The sequence below is a fragment of the Microtus oregoni genome, unplaced genomic scaffold (genome assembly GCF_018167655.1).
Source record: "Microtus oregoni isolate MIOR12 unplaced genomic scaffold, Mior012 000025F_ref0000491, whole genome shotgun sequence".
NCBI lineage: Eukaryota > Metazoa > Chordata > Mammalia > Rodentia > Cricetidae > Microtus > Microtus oregoni.
The window spans coordinates 3,230,902-3,251,504 of NW_024543084.1; the positions used below are offsets into that span (position 1 = coordinate 3,230,902).

The following is a 20,603-nucleotide window of genomic DNA, read 5'->3' on the forward strand; positions in this document are numbered from 1 at the left end:
CAGTTCAAAATGTGGGATCATTTGAGCTTTTGCAGTAAAACAGAGTATTAGGTCTTACTGTTAAAAGAAAAAAAAATGAGAAATATTAAAGATGAAAAATATGTGGCAATGTTATTTTCATAAAATTTTATTCAAATTATTAATTCAGGGGAACAGGGTAAAAGGAGGCTCTGGAGAGCCTTGGATATGTTGAAAACTTAGCTGGTTGATCCTCTCCTATAATAGGCCACCCTATCCCAGCAAGAGACAGATGCAGACAGATGTAAGAGGCTCGTGCCTGAACTCATTAAAATGTTAACATATACCTCTTGGGGGAGACATAAGACGTCAAGTATATGCTTTTGGTGCACAAAGTTGTATGTAGAATTACATTTAATAGATAGAACATGCATGGAACACTAAGGGGAAAAAAAAGATCCCAAAGTTGCAATCCCTGTGAAGTAGGGTCTTTTAAACTACAAAAAAGATCTTTTTGTTCTTGCATACTTCCTACCTTAGATAATTACCTTTCTCTAACTCACAGCCCTATTTCTGTGACTCTTCATGTGTCTATGTCCAATTCCTTCCTTCAGGGCACGAGAGTTGGGAAAGCTCCAGAGGTGTTCTTGGAATGCCTGGTATCACTAGGAAGTAGCAGGTAAACTAAAGTCTCACAGATTTCAAAGACTTTGTCCAAATGTTCCATATCAAGTACTTACAGTCTAAGAATTTCATTTCTATATGTAGAAATGTTGGAACTTCGTCTTCATATAAACAAAAACTAAAGGCATTAATCAGTAAGTATGAAGCTCTAAGTGTGGAATTATTTTCTATCTATTTAATTTGCTTTCATAGTAGTCTAGAAATTTAATGAATAAATTTTCTACAGCTGTAGGAATAATAGACCTAAATTATGTTTCATGTTACTTTATCATATGGCTTCACTATTTTCTGAATCAGGAAACACAGGACTGACGAAAGTAGAGTGTGCGTGTCGTGGGCCAAGGTTTTTCTTTAGATTAAAACCTATGTGACATAAAAGAATTCCAGACATGAACTTGTTCCTACCTTGTAAGAACACCAGCAGGCAAAGTCAACACCCCAGTCATGTAAGTGGAGTTCAACATTTCCAACTGCATGTGCTAGATCGAAGCCAACAAAACAGCCCTCGGGAAGAACATAACAAGGTGGCAATTGGTTTCATGATGAGAAAGCTTTTTGCAACATGTTGAACAGTAACTCTTCCCTCTCTGATGCCTCAGCTCACAACATTTGATCTATACTCCCACAACCGTTTTGTTAACCCAGATTAAAGCCATCTTCATAAAAATTCCAATACTTCCTTCTTCTCTCCATTGAGATTTGCACTTGTATGGAAGAACGGCAATGAAACTTTGGGTCCAGTAGGAGAAACAGAGGTATCACTGCGAAACTGGGATGCCTTCATTGCACTAACTCTGCAGTTCATTTGTGGTAGATGGAAGGGGTTTGCTTAAATTCTCCTTGTGAAAATTACAACAGGGTAAAGGCAGGTCCCTGTCTCCTGCCCAGCAGATTCAGAGAGTTCCCAGAACATGCAAGCTGCAGAACCAATGGCTCCTATATAACCTTCTGCCATGCGGCTCCACATAGAACCTACTAGAAACAGAAGGATCTGAGATCTTTACCTTTCAACTCAGTGCATCTGTGCTAGCAATAACCGCACAAGCATTTTTCTTTTTTCTCCTGGAGCCTTCATCTCTTACCCTCCACCCACAAACATATTGTGTCACGATTGCCTTGCCTTTGTTTGTTGTTCAGCTGCTTTTAGGCTTTTGTTTGTTTTGCTTCATGCAGATTACTCTAAGTCACTTTACTCTAGTCTAGTGTAATTTAATTGAATTTTCACTCTAGTCTAGATTAATTTAATTTAGTCTATTCTGTCACATCTCACATATTCTCCCATTCCTTGCATGTCTTCTCTTCCTTTGATCAAGATCACTCCTCCTTCTTTTTTGTCTGGTTATAACTTTCCAGCAATGTAACAACCAGTCTCTAAATTCTGTAGATCCTAAGTATACCTCAACTTTCCCTACCTTAATTTCTTTGTTTTTCAAAGTTGATATAATACTTAACCTTTTTCCTTATATACTTTACTTCCCTCTTTCTTCCCATCATATTAACTAAAACCCAAGTATAATTCAGGTTACCCTTGGCCATTTATCTTCCAATGGTTTTTGAAGTCTATGCTAGTATCACAATTACATAGTGTTAATACCAAATAGCTCTGGTCATTCTTTTAGTTAGTGTTCTTCATGGGGATATATACAGAGTTTATGCCAACACCTGGAGCTCTTGATATAAAGAATCATTTTCTGAACTTTACATTTTATACGTCCTCGGCCAAGTAACACCTGAACAGTATAAATCTTTCTTTTTTTTTTACATCTTTCTTTTTTTTTATTTAAATTTATTTATTTATTAAGGATTTCTGCCTCGTCCCCGCAACCACTTCCCATTTCCCTCCCCCTCCCCCGATCAAGTCCCCCTCCCTCATCTGCTCGAAGAGCAATAAGGGTTCCCTGATCTGTGGGAAGCCCAAGGACTGCCCACCTCTATCCAGGTCTCGTAAGGTGAGCATCCAAACTGCCTAGGCTCCCACAAAGCCAGTACGTGCAGTAGGATCAAAAACCCACTGCAATTGTTCTTGAATTCTCAGTATTCCTCATTGTCCGCTAGTATAAATCTTTCAACAAAAAGAATATAGCTGATTAGAAAACACCAAATCAGGTGAAGAAGTAGTACCGATACACAATTTCCAGTGCACTAATGATGGAAACAGGAAAAACCAAGACAGCATAACTCCTTCAAATACTATTACTCTTGCAGCAATGGCATCTAGGAAGAGTGAACTAGGTGAAATCCAGGACCAAGAAATCAAAATGATTATAAACATGTTCAGAGACACAATAGCCAAAGAAAATACGGAAGGCAATAGATGAAATGAAGGAAGAATTTGTCAAAAAGAAAGAAATATTGATGGAAAAACAACCTGAAATGCTGGATGTAAATACCATATTAAGCAAAATAAATAAGATAAAAATAACACTAAAACTCTAAAATGCCTCAGCAATAGAGTGGACCAAGCAGAGGAAAGAATGCTGAACTTAAAGACAAGGTGTCAGAACTGGAAGGCTCCAACAATGAGAAAGATAAAACAAGGAGTTAATGAATATTGAGAACACCAAGATGGATGAGGCCCTCTGAAAAGACCAAATTTGTAAGTTGTAGGCATAGGAGAAGGAGAATAAACTTATTCTAAAGACACAGAAAACATTTTCAAAAGAATCATGCTAGAAACTTTACCAGAATTAAGAAAAGAGATGCCAATTCAGATATATATACATACATACATACATACATATATATATGACATTTAGGGAAGGAAAGCACTTCCTTTCATAGTATTCACATTAGAACATTATTAAAACAGGACAAAGACAGCCGGGTGGTGGTGGCGCACGCCTTTAATCCCAGCACTTGGGAGGCAGAGGCAGGCGGATCTCTGTGAGTTCGAGACCAGCCTGGTCTACAAGAGCTAGTTCCAGGACAGGCTCCAAAACCACAGAGAAACCCTGTCTCAAAAAAAAAAAAAAAAAAAAAAAAACAGGACAAAGAAAGTATATTGAAAGCAGCAAGACAGAAACACCAAGTCATGTATAAAGGTCTGTCAGAATAACAATATATTATTTAACTGGAAATTTCAAAGCTAGAATGTCTTGATATGATATATTTTAAATTCTGAAAGTTAACTACTGTCAATATAAACTACTGATCATAATTTAAGGGAATATAAGTACTTTTATGATTAAAAAATAGACTAAATAAATTATAAGCCCTAAGCCAGCTCTACAGAAAATATTGAAAGGAATGCTAAGACTTAAGATAAACACAAATCTTTCCATGAGGTTACAGATAGGAATAAGCCATGAGTGAATGATACTAATCAATGGAGGAAAAGAAAAAAACAACACTACAAAATCAGCAGAATGGCAGAGATCAATACACAACTTCCAATAAGCCTGAATATTAATGGTCTCAATTCCCCAATCTGAAAACACAGTCTAATAGACCGTATCAAGTAGCGGGGTTATCTATATGTTGCATCCAAAAAACACATCTCATCACCACAGGTTGAGAGAATGAAAAATGCCATTTCATGCAAATGGATCTACAAATAAGCAGATATCACTGTTATACACTGTTATAAAACCTGACAAAATATAATTTAAACCAAAACTAATGAGAAAAGATGAAGACAACGACTTCATTCTGACTAATGGATCAATCAATCAAGAAAACATTATTATTATAAATAGTTATGTCCTGGAAACAGATACAGTCAATTTCATAAAATAACTACTGGAGATATATTAGCCCCCAGCACAGTAGTAGAGGTGATTTCAATGTCCTGTTCTCACCAATTAGCAGGCCATCCCCACAAAAATTAAAGAAGGAAAGAAAGAAAGAAAGAAAGAAAGAAAGAAAGAAGAAAGAAAGGGGAAGGAAGGAAGAAAGAAAGAAAAGAAGAAAAGAATATCTGAGTTAAATGAAATCATACATCAAATGGACTTAGCAGACATATACAGAGCATTGCATCCAAACACAGTACAATGCACACAATATTAGAACACAAACATAGTATAATATATACAGGGAATATCAAACAGTTCATTGTATTTCATTAGACTACAATGCATTAAGACAATGGAGAGCAAGAAAAACTCTAGAACACACAAAAACTTATGGCTATTAAGCAATACACTATTTAACATTGGGTGAGTCCTTGGAGAGGTCACAAAAAAATAAAATCATTCCTAGAAGGAAATAAAAACAAAAACACAATATCTCAAAACCAATGGGTTTGAACTTCGTAGCTCTACATGCCTACATTAAGAAATCATTTGGTTTGCTGCTGTTTGTTTGTTTGTTTTTTTAAGAGAGAAAAAACATAAATTTGTGTGTGTATGTGAGGGAAATCTGGAAGGATTTTTGGAAGGGAAATATATATATCCATAAATATATATATACATATATAATATAATAAATAAAAATGTCAAGTAAATAAAAGGCAAGAAAGAAAGGAACAAAGAATGGAAGGAAGGAAATAAAGAAAGGAAGGAAGGAAGGAAGAAAGAGGAGAGATTACAGGTAAATAAATTAATGATTCACTTAAAGTTTTGAATAAGGGAACAGGGCAAACCTCAAGTAGCAAACGCGAAGAAGTTGTTAAGATCAGGGCAGACACTCATGACACAGGAAACAAAATAAACAATAAAGAATCAATAAAGAGTCATTTCTTTGACAAGATAAGTAAGATTGACAAGGCTTTAACCAATCAGACCAAACGTAAGAGAGAAAAGACCAATTTAATAAAATAAACAACAAAAGGGGATCCATTACAACAGTTACAAATGAAATTCAAACATCATCAGATCTTATCTTGAAATACATTCCATTGAGTAGGAAAATCTCAGAGTAAATTTTTAGATGCACATGAATTTCCAATATTAAATCAAGATGGGATAAAAAAAATTAAACAGCTCAGCAACAAGCTGTCAGATTGGTTAAAGCAAACAGAAACAACAGCAAAAAAACCACAGAAAATGACAAGGAAAACAACAAACAAACAAAATATATCAGAAAAACCAGATGTTCTCCATGGAGGCAATGGCTGGCTAAATTGTCTTCTGTTGTGCCAATTTTTTCCAAATTTGAACTAACAATAATATCAAACATAAATGAGGAACAATCATACCAAATAGCAGTTTTTCTCCAAATATTTCAGTTTTCTTTCCATGTGTTTCCTCTTTTCTTCTGAAAATGACAAAGTTCTCTATGCTGGCTAGGGACCTGTGATTTGGGTGAAACCTGCATGGTACTTTTGGAAGGAACTCCCTCTTCCCTGTCTGTTTCTTCCACTGTATCTAGGACTTGTCCTGGATATTTACTTGCTATGTAACGTATAGGGACTCAATACCAGGTGATCAGTCCTTCTGTTTGTTTTCCAACTGAGCCAATAAAGTCCCTTTCATCTCAAGAATAAGTACATTTTTCTGGGTTTCCCCCCTCAATTGCTTATATATCATGGAGTTTGTGATAAACAGAGGCCAGAGTAACAGACAGAATTAGACATAGGAGGAAAAAGGGCAAATCTTAGCAAATTAACAGAACTTCTAAAAACAGAAACAAACTAAATACTTCTAACTGAATGTTCTGAAAACAAAATGACTAACCTTAAACTAAATGCTTCAGAAACAAACAACAACAAAAAACAAATAGAATTCAAACCAAATAGTTTCCCAACTACCATCTCAAAACAATTCAGTGAATCACCCACTGATGTAATGGAAGAGTTCAACCACAAGAAACAAGCAACTGCCCAATGAGGCAACACTAGGCAACTAGACATGAGTGGCTCATGGGCTCATGTGCTTATGTAAAGAATTGGTACTTGTATTGGTTTAATAAAACACGGATTGGCCACTAACCAGGTAGGAAATATAGGTGAGGTGACCAGACTAGGAACATTCTGGGAAGAGGAAAGGCTCAGTCTGCAGTCACCAGACAGATGTAGAGGAGACAAAATGAGAATGCCTTACTGAGTAAGGTACCAAGCCATGTGGCTAAATATAGTTAAGTATTATGGGTTAATATAAGTTGTAAGAGCTAGTTAATAATGAGTCTGAGCTAATAGGCCAAACAGGTTATAATTAGTATAAGCTTCTGTGTGTTTTGTTGGGACTGAACAGCTAGGGGATCAGGCAAGACAGAAACTTCCACCTACACTCATGCTAGTATCTCACACAGGTGCACGTTACTACTGCAGTGAGGTGGATCATCTTTAGGGACTCATGTTGTGTGTGCCCAGACCTGTGGATACAGAGACATAGTTCCTGCCCCAAAGGGAATAAGCAGCATTTTGTTCAAGAGCCAAATGTGCACGATCATGTCCAAGAACACAGATTTAGTTTACCACAAATACTCTATGTCTAGTGTGGCAGTTTCACCAAGTGTTTATTGAAACAGAACAAAAGAAAATCATAAATCATATCACTTTTCAAGCACTTTCATGGAAATATCAAGCTGTTATAGCAACATGGAGAAGTCTCTGTTATGGACCCTGGGTGCTACCTGATGGCATTCTAAGTCTATGGGCTGCTGCAAGAAATCAGTTTTGTTAGCACACTCCCAAGTTATTCCACCTGCTAGTCACAAGGATGGCAGGTCCCATACAGAGGTGAACGATGAATCCCTATTAAGGAGACTAAAGATAGCTTAAGATAATTGTGCCCCAAACCTACCACGTCTGAGCGCTCCACAATCACAGATGTTCTAATCAGTCACAAATCTATTCAGCTTTGGAGAATTCTGAACACAGGTGTGGCTTTTATTCTTGGTAATTCAGTTCACATATCTATACTTATTATAACCTGACTGCATCTATTCTTCCACAAAAGGAACACCATATCTATAATACTTAACTGATCGCTTTCTTCTAAGGTAGAGAGATGAATTTGCCAGTTTTTCTTACTTTCAAATTGAGAAATATATATCATGTAAACAAGAATTTTTCTATCAGAATATATACATTTTGAGAGTGTCTGAGAAGCAATACAAGTAATCCACACCAAGAAGACTTGGAGATAATCAGAATCTGGGCTGACAGATTCATGATCAGACTTGATAGATAGACAAATTTGTTACTGTGTATTGTGATGTACACACACAACTGAAATTCCATGTGAAAAAATAAAAACAAATTCTGAGATGGAAGTTCATTTTCTACTCACCCACATTCCTAAAAATAGAGGAAAGATTTCTTAATGAAGGAATTTTTTAAACTAATATTTTCATAAATTTTTAGAATAGAATTCATTCTTCCTAGAAAACTCAAGGAATACAAGTCTATACTTTATTTCATCTTGAATTATTTATAATGTATGGACTATGAAGAAGGTACCAAGTTCACCTACTGGATCCCATTATTAATGCCCTGTGGTCACAGATATAGCATCATATCAAAAAAGCACTCCAAGCTCCTACAGTACATTTTATTGAATATAGAATTCTTTTGTATGGATGACAGAAAACATAAATTATTAAAGTAGAGACTGCATGCAGTAAGAGGCAAACTTTAGTGACATGGCTACAATGTGATTTTACAGAAGTGTCGCTAGATGGCAGCATCTTAAAACAAAGCATAGCAGAGTCATCTCCCAGGTAGACTTCCCTCAGCTGTTACCAATATTTTATGAATAAGAGTAGGTGACTTAAGATGTGAAGGAAAGAAGAAGAGGAGGAGGAGGAACAAGACCCTTAAGTTTCTTTGCCACCTTTATACAATGTTTTAAATAAAAGTAAAAATTGATAATGTTTCAACACATTTTACCCAGTTTTACCATAGATGGTTATAGCATATACATTCTGACATAATTGCATCATATGTAGTTGTGTACAGACAACACAATACCTTACTTCCTAGTCATCCTTGCATAAATCTGGTAATTTATTTCTCAAACAATGCAAATTTTTCCAGTGTGCTTTTTTCCAGTTTTTTTTTCTTTAAGAAAACAATTCTCTGCATTGTAGCTGTCATAATCTCAGTAGCTCACAGATGACCATTCACAACATCTACCCTGGGGGCCGTATTTTCATGAATCATGGATTTACTATGAAACAGTCTGACAAGAGGCAGACTCCCCACAGGTAATTAACTCATGCCCAAACCCTACACACTGGAATTTTATACTCCTATCATTTCCCCCTACTCTGTTCTTCCTTTTTTTTTTTTTCATTTTTAGTCACTTGACAAAAGGACTCTACAATCCACCAGCAGTGGTAACCACACCTACCACACTTGAAAATTTGGGCAGGCACATCTATCCATTTGGCAGACACACTGCTTTTCTTTTTGCTGTACCAAATCTCTGCAGACCCCTGTGATGTTTCAGAATTTCAGAAGCCTTCCTTAAATAAGCCACGAATGAACAGTTTTAATTCTGGTAACATACTCTTCTTATCTAGAAAACTCCAGTTTCATCAGCTCAGACACGCATTTATGAAAACTGAGTCACGTTACTTAGAAACAACATGCAATACTGATTTAATTTTTCATTCTTATCTAAGTCCATTATTGCTAGCAAAATATAAATGTGTTTCTTACACAACACAAAATAGATCAAATATTAACCAGGGCACTCATTTTCAAAGAGGAGACAATCAGTTGATAATTCGACTCTATCAAATAGCTTATCTTCTAGTTTGGCACCAACGCATATGTGTTTTTGTCTCTTTACTTTCAACATTAGTCTTGGATCCATTGATAGAAATTGAAATAAAGTATGGACTCAGCGGGTTCTGTAGAATAACTGGCTCTTTTTGATGTCCCCAAGAAACTTACCTGTCCTGTTTGAAATGTTAAGGATTATATGGGGTAATAACACTGGGTCGGTGAAAGATTAAATGACATGAAGATTCAAAAAGAAAAAAAAATTCTAAGCCACAAATTTGACAACGCCCTGCTTTTCCTTTGAACTGGTAAGACAAGGAAGCATTGTAGAAGTTGCTGCTATGGCTCTCGAGCCTTTATAGACTTCTCTATCTGCCCTGTCTCAGAGGGCCTATTGCTTCCACCCTTTAGTTTATACATTCTCCCTTCTCATTTTGCTGATGCCATGATTGTAGTCCCCCTCCATGTTCAGGGGTTGGAAACTTAACCCTGAAATTCATATGTAAATGGCATTGGGTTGATGGAGGAAGGTCATTGGCTAATAAAGGAACTGCCTGGCCCATTTTATTGGTTAGAGGATAGGTGGGAGGAGTAAACAGAACAGAACGCTGGGAGGAAGAGGAAGTGAGCTCAGAGACTCCACAGCTCTCTTGGGAGCAGACGCCTCAGAGAGAGACGCCATGCTCCTGGCTCCTGGGCAGACGCACGCTATGAAGCTCCGACCCAGGATGGACTAGGCTAGAATCTTCCCGGTAAGACCGGGTCTCACAGATTATTAGAGATGGGTTGATCGGGATAACAGGATTAGCCAGTAAGGGCTAGGGCTAAAGGGCCAAGCAGTGATTAAAAGAATACAGTGTCTGTGTAATTATTTTGGGGCATAAGCTAGCCGAGCAGGTGGCCGGGGTGCTGGGAACGCAGCCCCGCCTCTCCTATTACTACAGTTGGCGCCCAGACGTGTGGAGAACTAAACCCATTTAAAAAACCTGAGAAGGCTTAAAAATAAGGGAAAGAGAGTTTAACACAGATTTTTGCTGTTTGTTGGTGGCATGCTGTAGAGAGATTTCCTGATTCGACAACAGTAGCAGAAAAAAACGGTGTGTCATTTTAAAGCGCGACTTCCTGGGGCTGTGCCCCCATTGCCATCTCTGTCTGGCTCCTGCGGGAGACAGAGCTTTTGAATAGAGCATTTGGAGTAAAGTGCTACGATTTGTTTGATGGCAACTAGACTGGCTGTGTTCTCGGGTCTGCTCTTCCTGTTAGAGGCAAGCATGCGCTTTCATCTAAGAGAGGCTTCCTGACTCAGCTTTAGCTGCAAAGCCTGCAGCTCACTAAGAGGTCCTGCCACGAAACACTTAAACGGTGTTGACGAAAAGCTGAACGCATGCTTTTCGGTTTTCAGCCATAGCAGGAAAAAAGCTGCGCCGTTTAAAAATGCCGGCTTTCTGGGTTGTCCTGCCAGGGCAAACTCTGACTCTTTTACACAGGCGGTTTGTGCGGTTTGCAAGCACAGGCTGCTGAAGCTCGCTTGCTGGTAGGGACCTTGAAATGCCATAGAGTTGTCACAGTAAACATGGCTACAGCCAGTACCTCAGCCATGAGGCTGAAAAGCTAAGGAATGGGCTGGATCCAGGCGGCAAAGCCACGCCTTTAATCCTACTGATATTGCATGGTAAATTAAAGACTCATGTGGTCAGAAAAAGAGAGATATACAGTAAAGAGAGATTCAAAGACAAAGAAAATTTTTAAATGGTTTACAGTGTGTTAAAAATATATGCAGACTAAAAGTTGAAGTTCTTAAAGTAAAAAACAAAAAAAGGAAGAGAGTTGTTGTGTGTGGTAGCACACACCTTTAATCCCAGTGCCTAGAAGGCAGAGACAAACAGATCTCTGTGAGTTCAAGGTGTAGTAGTGTACACCTTTAATCCCAATGCCTGGGAGGCAGAGACAGGCGGATCTCTGAGAATTCAAAGACAGCCTGGTCTACAGAGTTACTTCAGGTCAAAGATACAGAGAACCTGTCTCAAAAAGCAAAAAGTTACAAGTAAAAATAAACGAAATAGAGGTTAAAACAAAGCTGTACAAAGATGGAAAATACACAGAGAATCTTGATACTGTATGCTATTATGCTCTCTTTGAATTGTTTGAATGCTGAGGAAGGAGCAACAGCTGCTAAAAGATATTTGTTTATAAATGCTGCTGAACTAATCCAACATAGATATCTTGAATTTGGATCTAAGGATATGATACTTTGGAAAGGAGTTTCTTATTTTGTTTTCACAGAGGATGAGACCCTGTTCATTTCTTCTATTCTGATTTGGTATGATGGACCACGCCCTCCTGAAGGATTGGTGTGAATGCCTTCAAAAAATTGCTTCGCTCAACTGCCAACTGAGATGAAACTAGCACACAGGTTATACCATGAAAGACCAAATTAACGACGCCCCCATTCAGCAGGAAGCAGTTTGGAGAGAAAAAACTGCGCCCATGTTCCCAAATATGGTTTATAAACATCCTTTTACATTTAAAGGGGGATATGATATAGATATGAATAATTTACATTAGTATAGATTTTGCTTTATTGATAGAGATTTAAGGTCAATTTTGTTATATGTATAAGTGTTTCTGATTTTGATTAAGGTATTGTGATTGTGCAGTTCATTTAAATATGTACTGTATAATTAAGAAATATAGGTTGTTAATGGATAATCATCAATAATAGTAAAGCTTGTAGTCATGTTAGTTAGATTTTCTAGACATATAGAGATATATTTCAGATAGGCATTCTTCATATATCTCAAAGGCTGCAGAATATGGCATTTAAAATATTTTTATAACTTAGGACTTTTCATGACAATGAGACACTCTGCTCCTGGCAGCACCAATCTACTTCAAGAGGAAGACGGGCATCGAAGAGGCTCGTTATGGAGTTTGATAGTCATTTGGGCAAGAAACTGCTCTTGCCTGAACTATTGCATCAACTGGACACAGAGAACCCACAGAGAGAGGACTACGGAACTTGCCTAAGGTGAGATGATCTTTCAGGATCCTGATTCATGAAAGAGTCTGCGAGACATTCAGCAGGACACAACATATAGTGACTGAACTGACTTTGAATTTTCCTGCTTTATGGAAATGTCTGCTGGATAGCATGGGCCTGAAGGCTGAAGATGGATGCCCCAACGGTACAGAGGAAATTTGGGTGACTGTCCAGGCAGCAAGATGTCTCTGTCATTTCTAGAGTTTTCAAAGTTGCTTTTTTCTTGTTTGCTTAGGTAGTATTGTATCTTTCTGGAGTCTTTGATGGAGTTAAGAATAGTTAGTTATAGTTATAGTTTCCCTTAGTTATGATAAAGATTATTGTAACTTTTACTTGATAACTGTTTTGTTATATGTAATTTTGCTATGTTAAAGTTAATGCCTTTTTTTTTTTTGTTTAAACCGAAAAAGGGGAAATGATGGAGGAAGGTCATTGGCTAATAAAGGAACTGCCTGGCCCATTTTATTGGTTAGAGGATAGGTGGGAGGAGTAAACAGAACAGAACGCTGGGAGGAAGAGGAAGTGAGCTCAGAGACTCCACAGCTCTCTTGGGAGCAGACGCCTCAGAGAGAGACGCCATGCTCCTGGCTCCTGGGCAGACGCACGCTATGAAGCTACGACCCAGGATGGACTAGGCTAGAATCTTCCCGGTAAGACCGGGTCTCACAGATTATTAGAGATGGGTTGATCGGGATAACAGGATTAGCCAGTAAGGGCTAGGGCTAAAGGGCCAAGCAGTGATTAAAAGAATACAGTGTCTGTGTAATTATTTTGGGGCATAAGCTAGCCGAGCAGTGGCCGGGGTGCTGGGAACGCAGCCCCGCCGCTCCTATTACTACATTGGGTGGTGAGACCTTTGGGCAGTAGTTAGTAATAGTTGAAGGCACTGTGTCCCACCGTATGGCATTACTGAGTTTAAGGAACGCAAAAGACCCCAGAATTTCATCCGTGCGCTGCTTCCCAAGTGATGACGAATTGCAGAAAAGAAGCTCCCCAAAATCCCAGGATTTGCTCTTGAACTTATCAACCTTTAGAACCATAAATAAAGCAACATTATTTTATGAATTATCCAGTCTATCTTATTCAGTTATAGTAGAGGAAAGAGGTGGTCCTGAATAACTCAGATTATACTCACAAAGTATCTTCTAAGAAAGGGAACCTGATGGAGGAAGGTCATTGGCTAATAAAGGAACTGCAAATGATGGAGGAAGGTCATTGGCTAATAAAGGAACTGCCTTGGCCCATTTTATTGGTTAGAAGATAGGTGGGTGGAGTAAACAGAACAGGATACTGGGAGGAAGAGGAAGTGAGCTCAGAGTCTCGACAGCTCTCCTCTAGGGAGCAGATGCCTGAGAGAGACACCATGCCCCGCTCCCAGAATGAAGCTCCGACCCAGGATGGACATAGGCTAGAATCTCCCCAGTAAGCGCACCATGGGGTGCTACACAGATGATTAGAAATGGGCTAAATTAATATGTGAGAATTAGCCTAGAAGAGAATGGGCCAAGCAGTGATTAAAAGAATACAGTTTGTGTGTTGTTATTTCGGGCATAAGCTAGCCGGGCAGGCGGCCAAGGGTGCTGAGAACGCAGCCCCGCTGCCCCTAATACTACAGTTGGTGCCCCACGTGATGGACTAAACCCACTTAAAAAACCTGAGAAGGCTTAAAAATAAGGGAAAGAGAGTTTAACACAGATTTTTGCTGTTTGTTGGTGGCGTGCTGTAGAGAGATTTCCTGATTTGGCAACAGTAGCAGAAAAAACACTGTGTCATCTTAAAGCGCGAATTCCTGGGACTGTGCCGCCATTGCCATCTCTGTCTGGCTCCTGCGGGAGACAGAGCTTTTGAATAGAGCATTTGGAGTAAAGTGCTATGATTTGTTTAATGGCAACTAGACTCGTTGTGTTCTTGGGTGTGCTCTGCATGCTAGAGGCAAGCAAGTGCCTCATCTAAGAGAGGCTTCCTGACTCAGCTTTAGCTGCAAAGCCTGCAGCTCATTAAGAGGTCCGGCCACTAAACCCTTAAACGGTGTTGACGAAAAGCTGAATGCATGCTTTTCGGTTTTCAGTCGTAGCAGGAATAAAGCTGTGCCGTTTAAAAATGCCAGCTTTCTAGGCCATCCTGCCAGGGCAAACTCGACTATTTGAGGCAGGAGGGCCTGCTACTGAGAGAGGACTTGAGTGTTGTCTGTTGTAGCTCACTTGCTGGCAGGGACCTTGAAATGCCATACAGTTGTTGCAGTAAAGATGGCTACAGCCTGTATGTCCGCCATGAGGCTGGAAAGCTAAAGAATGGACTGGATCTAGCTGGCAAAGCCACGCCTTTAATCCTACTGATATTGCTTGGTAAATTAAACATTCATGTGGTCAGAAAAAGAGAGATATACAGTAAAGAGTGATTCAAAGACAGAGAAAATTTCTAAATGGTTTGAAGTGTGCTAAAAATATATGCAGACTAAAATTTAAAGTTCTTAAAGTAACAAAAAAAAAGGAAGAGAGTTGTTGTGTGTGGTAGCACACGCCTTTAATCCCAGTGCCTAGAAGGCAGAGGAAAACAGATCTCTGTGAGTTCAAGGTGTAGTAGCTTACACCTACACCTTTAATCCCAATGCCTGGGAGGCAGAGACAGGCGGATCTCTGAGAGTTCAAAGATAGCCTGGTCTACAGAGTTACTTCAGGTCAAAGATACAGAGAACCTATCTCAAAAAGCAAAAAGTTAAATGTAAAAATAAACAAAATAGAGGTTAAAATAAAACGAACAAAGATGGAAAATACACAGAGAATCTTGATACTGTATGCTATTATGCTCTCTTTGAATCGTTTGAATGCTGAGGAAGGAGCAACAGCTGCTAAAAGATATTTATTTATAAATGCTGCTGAACTAATCCAACATAGATATTTTGATGCCTTGACTTTGAAATTTGGATCTAAGGACATGATTCTTTGGAAAGGAGTTTCTTATTTTGTTTTCACAGAGGATGAGACACTGTTCATTTCTTCTATTCCAATTTGGTATGATGGACCACATCCTCCTGAAGAGTTGCTGTGAACATCTTCAGAAAATTGCTTTGCTCAACTGCCAACTGAGATGAAACTAGCACATAGGTTATACCATGAAAGACCTAATTAACGACGCCCCCATTCAGCAGGAAGCAGTTTGGAGAGAAATAACTGCACCCATATTCCCAAATAATGTTTATAAATGTTCTTTTACATTTAAAGGGGGATATGATATAGATATGAATAATTTGCATTAGTATAGATTTTGCTTTATTGATAGAGATTTAAGGTCAATTTTGTTATATGTATATGCATATTTCTGCTATTAAGATATTGTGATTGTGTAGTTCACTTAAAATGTAATATATATAGCTTGTTAATAGATAATCAGAATAGTCAAGTTTGTAGTCATGTTAGTTAAGATTTTCTAGATGTGCATAGATATATTTTAGATAGACATTCTTCTTGTCTTTCAAATATTACAGAATAGGACATTTAATGTTTTAATAACTGAGGACTTTTCATTACAATGAGACACTCTGCTCCTGGCAGCACCAATCTACTTCAAGAGGAAGATGGGCATCGAAGAGGCTCCTTACGGAGTTTGATAGCCATTTGGGCAAGAAACTGCTCTTGCCTGGACTATTGCATAAACTGGACACAGAGAACACGCAGAGAGAGGACTGCTGAACTTGCCTAAGGTGAGATGATCTTTTGGGGTTCCTGATTCATGAAAGAGTCTGCGAGACATTCAGCAGGAAACAACAGATAGTGACTGAGCTGACTTTGAATTTTCCTGCTTTATGGAAATGTCTGCTGGATAGCATGGGCCTGAAGGCTGAAGATGGATGCCCCAACGGTACAAAGGAACTTTGGGTGACTGTCCAGGCAGCGAGATGTCTCTGTCATTTCTAGAGTTTTAAAAATTGCTTTTTTTCTTGTTTGCTTATGTAGTATTGTATCTTTCTGGAGTCTTTGATGGAGTTAAGAATAGTTAGTTATAGTTTTCCTTAGTTATGATAAAGATTATTGTAACTTTTACTTGATAACTGTTTTGTTATATGTAATTTTGCTATGTTAAAGTTAAAGCCTTTTTTTTTGTTTAAACAGAAAAAGGGGAAATGATGGAGGAAGGTCATTGGCTAATAAAGGAACTGCCTTGGCCCATTTTATTGGTTAGAAGATAGGTGGGTGGAGTAAACAGAACAGGATACTGGGAGGAAGAGGAAGTGAGCTCAGAGTCTTGACAGCTCTCCTCTAGGGAGCAGACGCCTGAGAGAAACGCCATGCCCCGCTCCCGGGATGAAGCTCTGACCCAGGATGGACATAGGCTAGAATCTCCCCGGTAAGCGCACCTTGGGGTGCTACACACAGATGATTAGAAATGGGCTAAATTAATATGTGAGAATTAGCCTAGAAGAGAATGGGCCAAGCAGTGATTAAAAGAATACAGTTTGTGTGTTGTTATTTCAGGGCATAAGGTAAGCCGGGCAGGCGGCTGGGGTGCTGGGAACGCAGCCCCGCTGCCCCACATTACTATAGGAACCATTCTTCATACTTTTCCCCAATAATATATTCTTATGAATATTTCCAATCTTATTGCTTTATACTATAAGGAAAAATATTATTGAACAAATAAGAAAAAGAATAAACAAATAAAATCATCAACTGCCAATGGATATTCTCTCATCTTATGTTAGGTTCCCTTTGTTTAATAGTTCTAATTCAAACTCATAAACATAACAGTGCAATAAAGCTAGATTTGAGACCCATGACGCTGTAACAAGAGTACAAAGAACTTGGGATACTACAAGCAGGTGGGTAGCAGGGAGCTCCTCTGAGTTCCAGAAGGAATGTCCTGTAATTAAGATGCCTGCAAGTCAAAAATATCAGAACTGTTCAGAATCAACAGTGGTCATCTTCTCACTAGCTTTGCTACTTCTGGACCCAAAGAGATTCAAGGCTTCCACAATGTTTATGTCATCTTTTGTTTTCCTTAAGACCGCAGGCTTGTCACCCAATCACTCAGCCTTGACAGTGAGATCAAGACTTTGGAGTTCTTTGTGTTTGTTTCAGCATTTTCCATGGGCAGGATTGCAGGACCTGTGTTTTTCAGGGTGAAGCTCTCAACCTAAAATTACTTCCTGTAGGTGGACTTGCAGCCAGTGCCATTGTGGAAGAGTCACCACTTTGGCACATGAATCCTGAAGTAATTGTGTGAAGAAAATGAGCTGTTACAAACAATTCCTTTTTCTCCAGGGCACAGAGGAGGAAATTTTTCTGCTATCTTTGGAACCCTGTCTGCAAAAATCCTCAAAGAAGACATGGCCCAAGGGCTCCCTATCCACCTACAAAGATGTCAGTGTCGGTGAACATGGTGTGGTTTACCATGGTTTACAGCAGGTGGCTAGAGGGGACAAGAACATCTGAAAACCCCGATGTTGAATTATAAAAGAAGATTATTTGAGGCTTGTTCTGAATGTAGTTTTATTACATCTATGTTCTTTCAGGGCACTTTTAAAAAGAGGAGTATTTTACGCAAAACAGCAATTCAAAATACTCTAAATCACTCTCAACTAAATAGGAAACAATACATGAGTTTGTTTTTTAGTTGTCTTTAACACATCACTAATAATATTTCTGATCAGTAGAGTTGACTGCAGCACAGAGTGAATGCTGAACTCTTCAAGAGAAAGGAAAGCATGGTCTCTTCAAGTTCTGTGGGCCACAATACTTTCCAACAGTACCTAGGGTTATCTACTCTATCCTAGTGTAGGGTGTAAGGCTGTCAGACAGTTACACAACAGCTCTGTGGGAATGGCAGCTCTTCAGTTTTAAAACAAAAGTGAAAACAATGAGTCTAAAGGGATGAGGAACACATAGTCTTTCTCATGCAACTACAGAAGCAGATTTTCGGAGCCGAGTTGTATCATAAAATAACTCAGCTCGCAGGCTTTCTAGGAGCAGAGCTCTGCTAGTCAAGGTTGTATTAGACCTTGGGCTCTTGTAAGTAATACAGAAGATGGAACTGCAAATAATGTGCATTATAGAAAATAAATCCACACAATCTTTTATCTCAGGAGAGAGCTGCCCGATGATGAATTCTAAATGCTCGTATTGAAGGTCAGTGGCAAACTGGAATAGAACAAGGAAAACTGGGTTGATATCGCCAATAGCTACCCCGAGATTGATGTCTGACGATTTCAAACGAAATAGTTTAGTGCATAAGTACATAGTAACTGGGTAACACTTACTCTGTTCACTAAACTGATTTCACAGTTCCCTCTGCCCCAGATGTATTGATTGATGGTACTTAAGCAATGTATTTGCAGAGGAGACAACAGTCGCTGATAAAGTGAACATTGCTCTGTGACTTGCCTGTCCCAGAGAGCTTAATTTTAAAGATAAGAAATCGAGTAGGAGAGCTTTGAATAATAATAAAAAAAAGTTGGTCATGAGAAAAGGAATACACAAAAATGAAAGGACTTATTGCAGTAGAAACAGTGCTTTTTCAGACATGAGGATACATGTTTATGATGATGGCATTTGGGAGATGGAAGCAGAAGGGTTGGATGTTTGAGGCCAACCCAGCAATAACCCAAATCCAAAATAATTATTTTTCTTTAAAATGTGAGTGAAATTAGAATGGATATTTCTACCGTCTGATCTTTATACTCTGTGTTGAAGGATAAGTATAAAAATGAAAGTGGAAATCCTCACAAACTAGTCGACTTTGCAAATTAAAGCAACACACTATGAGTATTTCATTAGAATTAAGCTGCTGTCACATACAGTGTAATATCCCATGATATAAATTATTTTAAAAAGTGATATATTTTGTGATGGTAGCCACCATGAAGCAAAATGCCCGGTTGAAAGAAAGAGACAGGCTGTCAAAATATAGTAATGTGGTGAAATTATGGTGAGAAAGAGGTGAGCACAAGGCCACAAAGGCTCGCTTTTGAATGAAATCCCTAGAACAACAGATGTGAATAAGGAAACTTACTGAGCTGTGGAGGGTGGTCAGGCTATCACAGCCTTTGGAGCCATCTAGATGCTACTAATTCTTTTATAGCAAGATCTCTTTTACATGAACGTAGATGTAATATAAATTACCTTTTTAAGTTTATGTTTTCTGGCAGTGGATTTAGCATAGTCAGAGACTCCTTTGTGTAAACTGGCAAGTATGAATTATTACCGTGCCTGTGTTCCTTAATTGTGAGGAAAGAGACAAAAGAAAGCAAGAACTTCTGGAATGAGAGTGGAGACCTTCATCCAAGATATAGGCCAAATTTTAAACAAATTAGAGCACACATAAGTGTAAATTTTGTTAGGCGAGTCTGGATTGAGTTCATGGGATGAAGTAATGTATTGGTTCTTTCTTTTGTCAGTACTCAATAGTCTATGGCTGTGCGTCTTGCCTAACTGGGTTCTTAAAAGAGAGTGGAGTTTCCCCATTTGGTCTTCTCTCTATTTTCCCCTTTAAAGCCAATCCCCACAAAAGGGAGAGGTCAATATTCAGATGAAAGAACCAAGTTCTTCGAGTGTGCTGTGCACCCCAGATCCAGTGAAGTGTTCAGGGACTCCCTCCTGCAAATCTGCCCAGGGTTATATAGATCTCATCCAGTCCTATACAGGCTTGTAAATCCTTTTAATTAGAAGGAACTCTTTTAGACACCACATAAAGTGCTAAAGAGAAGCAGGTGCATGGGATATGTAGGCATCCATTGGGAGCCATGGTTAGAAGAGCAGCTGCATGGGATACCCACCAGAAGGATTGGAGGATCCATGGGTTAAAGTATTTCTACATAACCTGGAGTTTGTGTTTCTGAGTGCCTGAGAAATGACTTCTGAATTCTGGCATTGATCAGTCCCTTAGCTGGAATAATCCCTATTTCCTATCCTTGAAAACCGGGTCTAATCCAAAATTCAAGGAAGGAAGTGAAAAGAAAAGATAATTACTCATGTTTACTTTGATTTTCAAAAATGCTCAGACTTCCTTGCTTAAGAGGGCAGGGCAAGGGCCTTTACAGAATCAGTTTTCTTATTCAAGCCATGATGAAAAGTCACTAATGTGTTTTCTGGGAAAGCTAAAGCACTGAACTAGATAGCAAGCACCTGAACCATAGTAGGTTTTCAGAAGTGGCTTTGGGTATTCTAGTCCCATGAAAAGAATGCATCATTCCCCAGAAATAGTTATATTTTTAGTTCTATTGTTAAAAAGTCAACACTGAAACTGAACTATCTCAGTAATAAAGCACTTAGGTAGCATGAGACCCTGGATTCAATTCCCAGCATACGATGAGCCTGGCAA

The 20,603-nt window shown here is 38.7% G+C and overlaps 1 protein-coding gene across 2 annotated transcripts in view; it reads right to left on the reverse strand.

Annotated features, from left to right (window-relative positions):
• The window catches only part of LOC121462857 (kynureninase), a 130,214-nt gene that overhangs the window by 42,070 nt on the left and 67,541 nt on the right, over nt 1–20,603 (reverse strand). For both annotated transcript variants that reach the window (XM_041674818.1, XM_041674817.1), the window contains exon 9: nt 1,048–1,146. In XM_041674818.1, the coding sequence (XP_041530752.1) occupies nt 1,048–1,146 (99 nt within the window). The remainder of the gene's footprint in view (nt 1–1,047; nt 1,147–20,603) is intronic.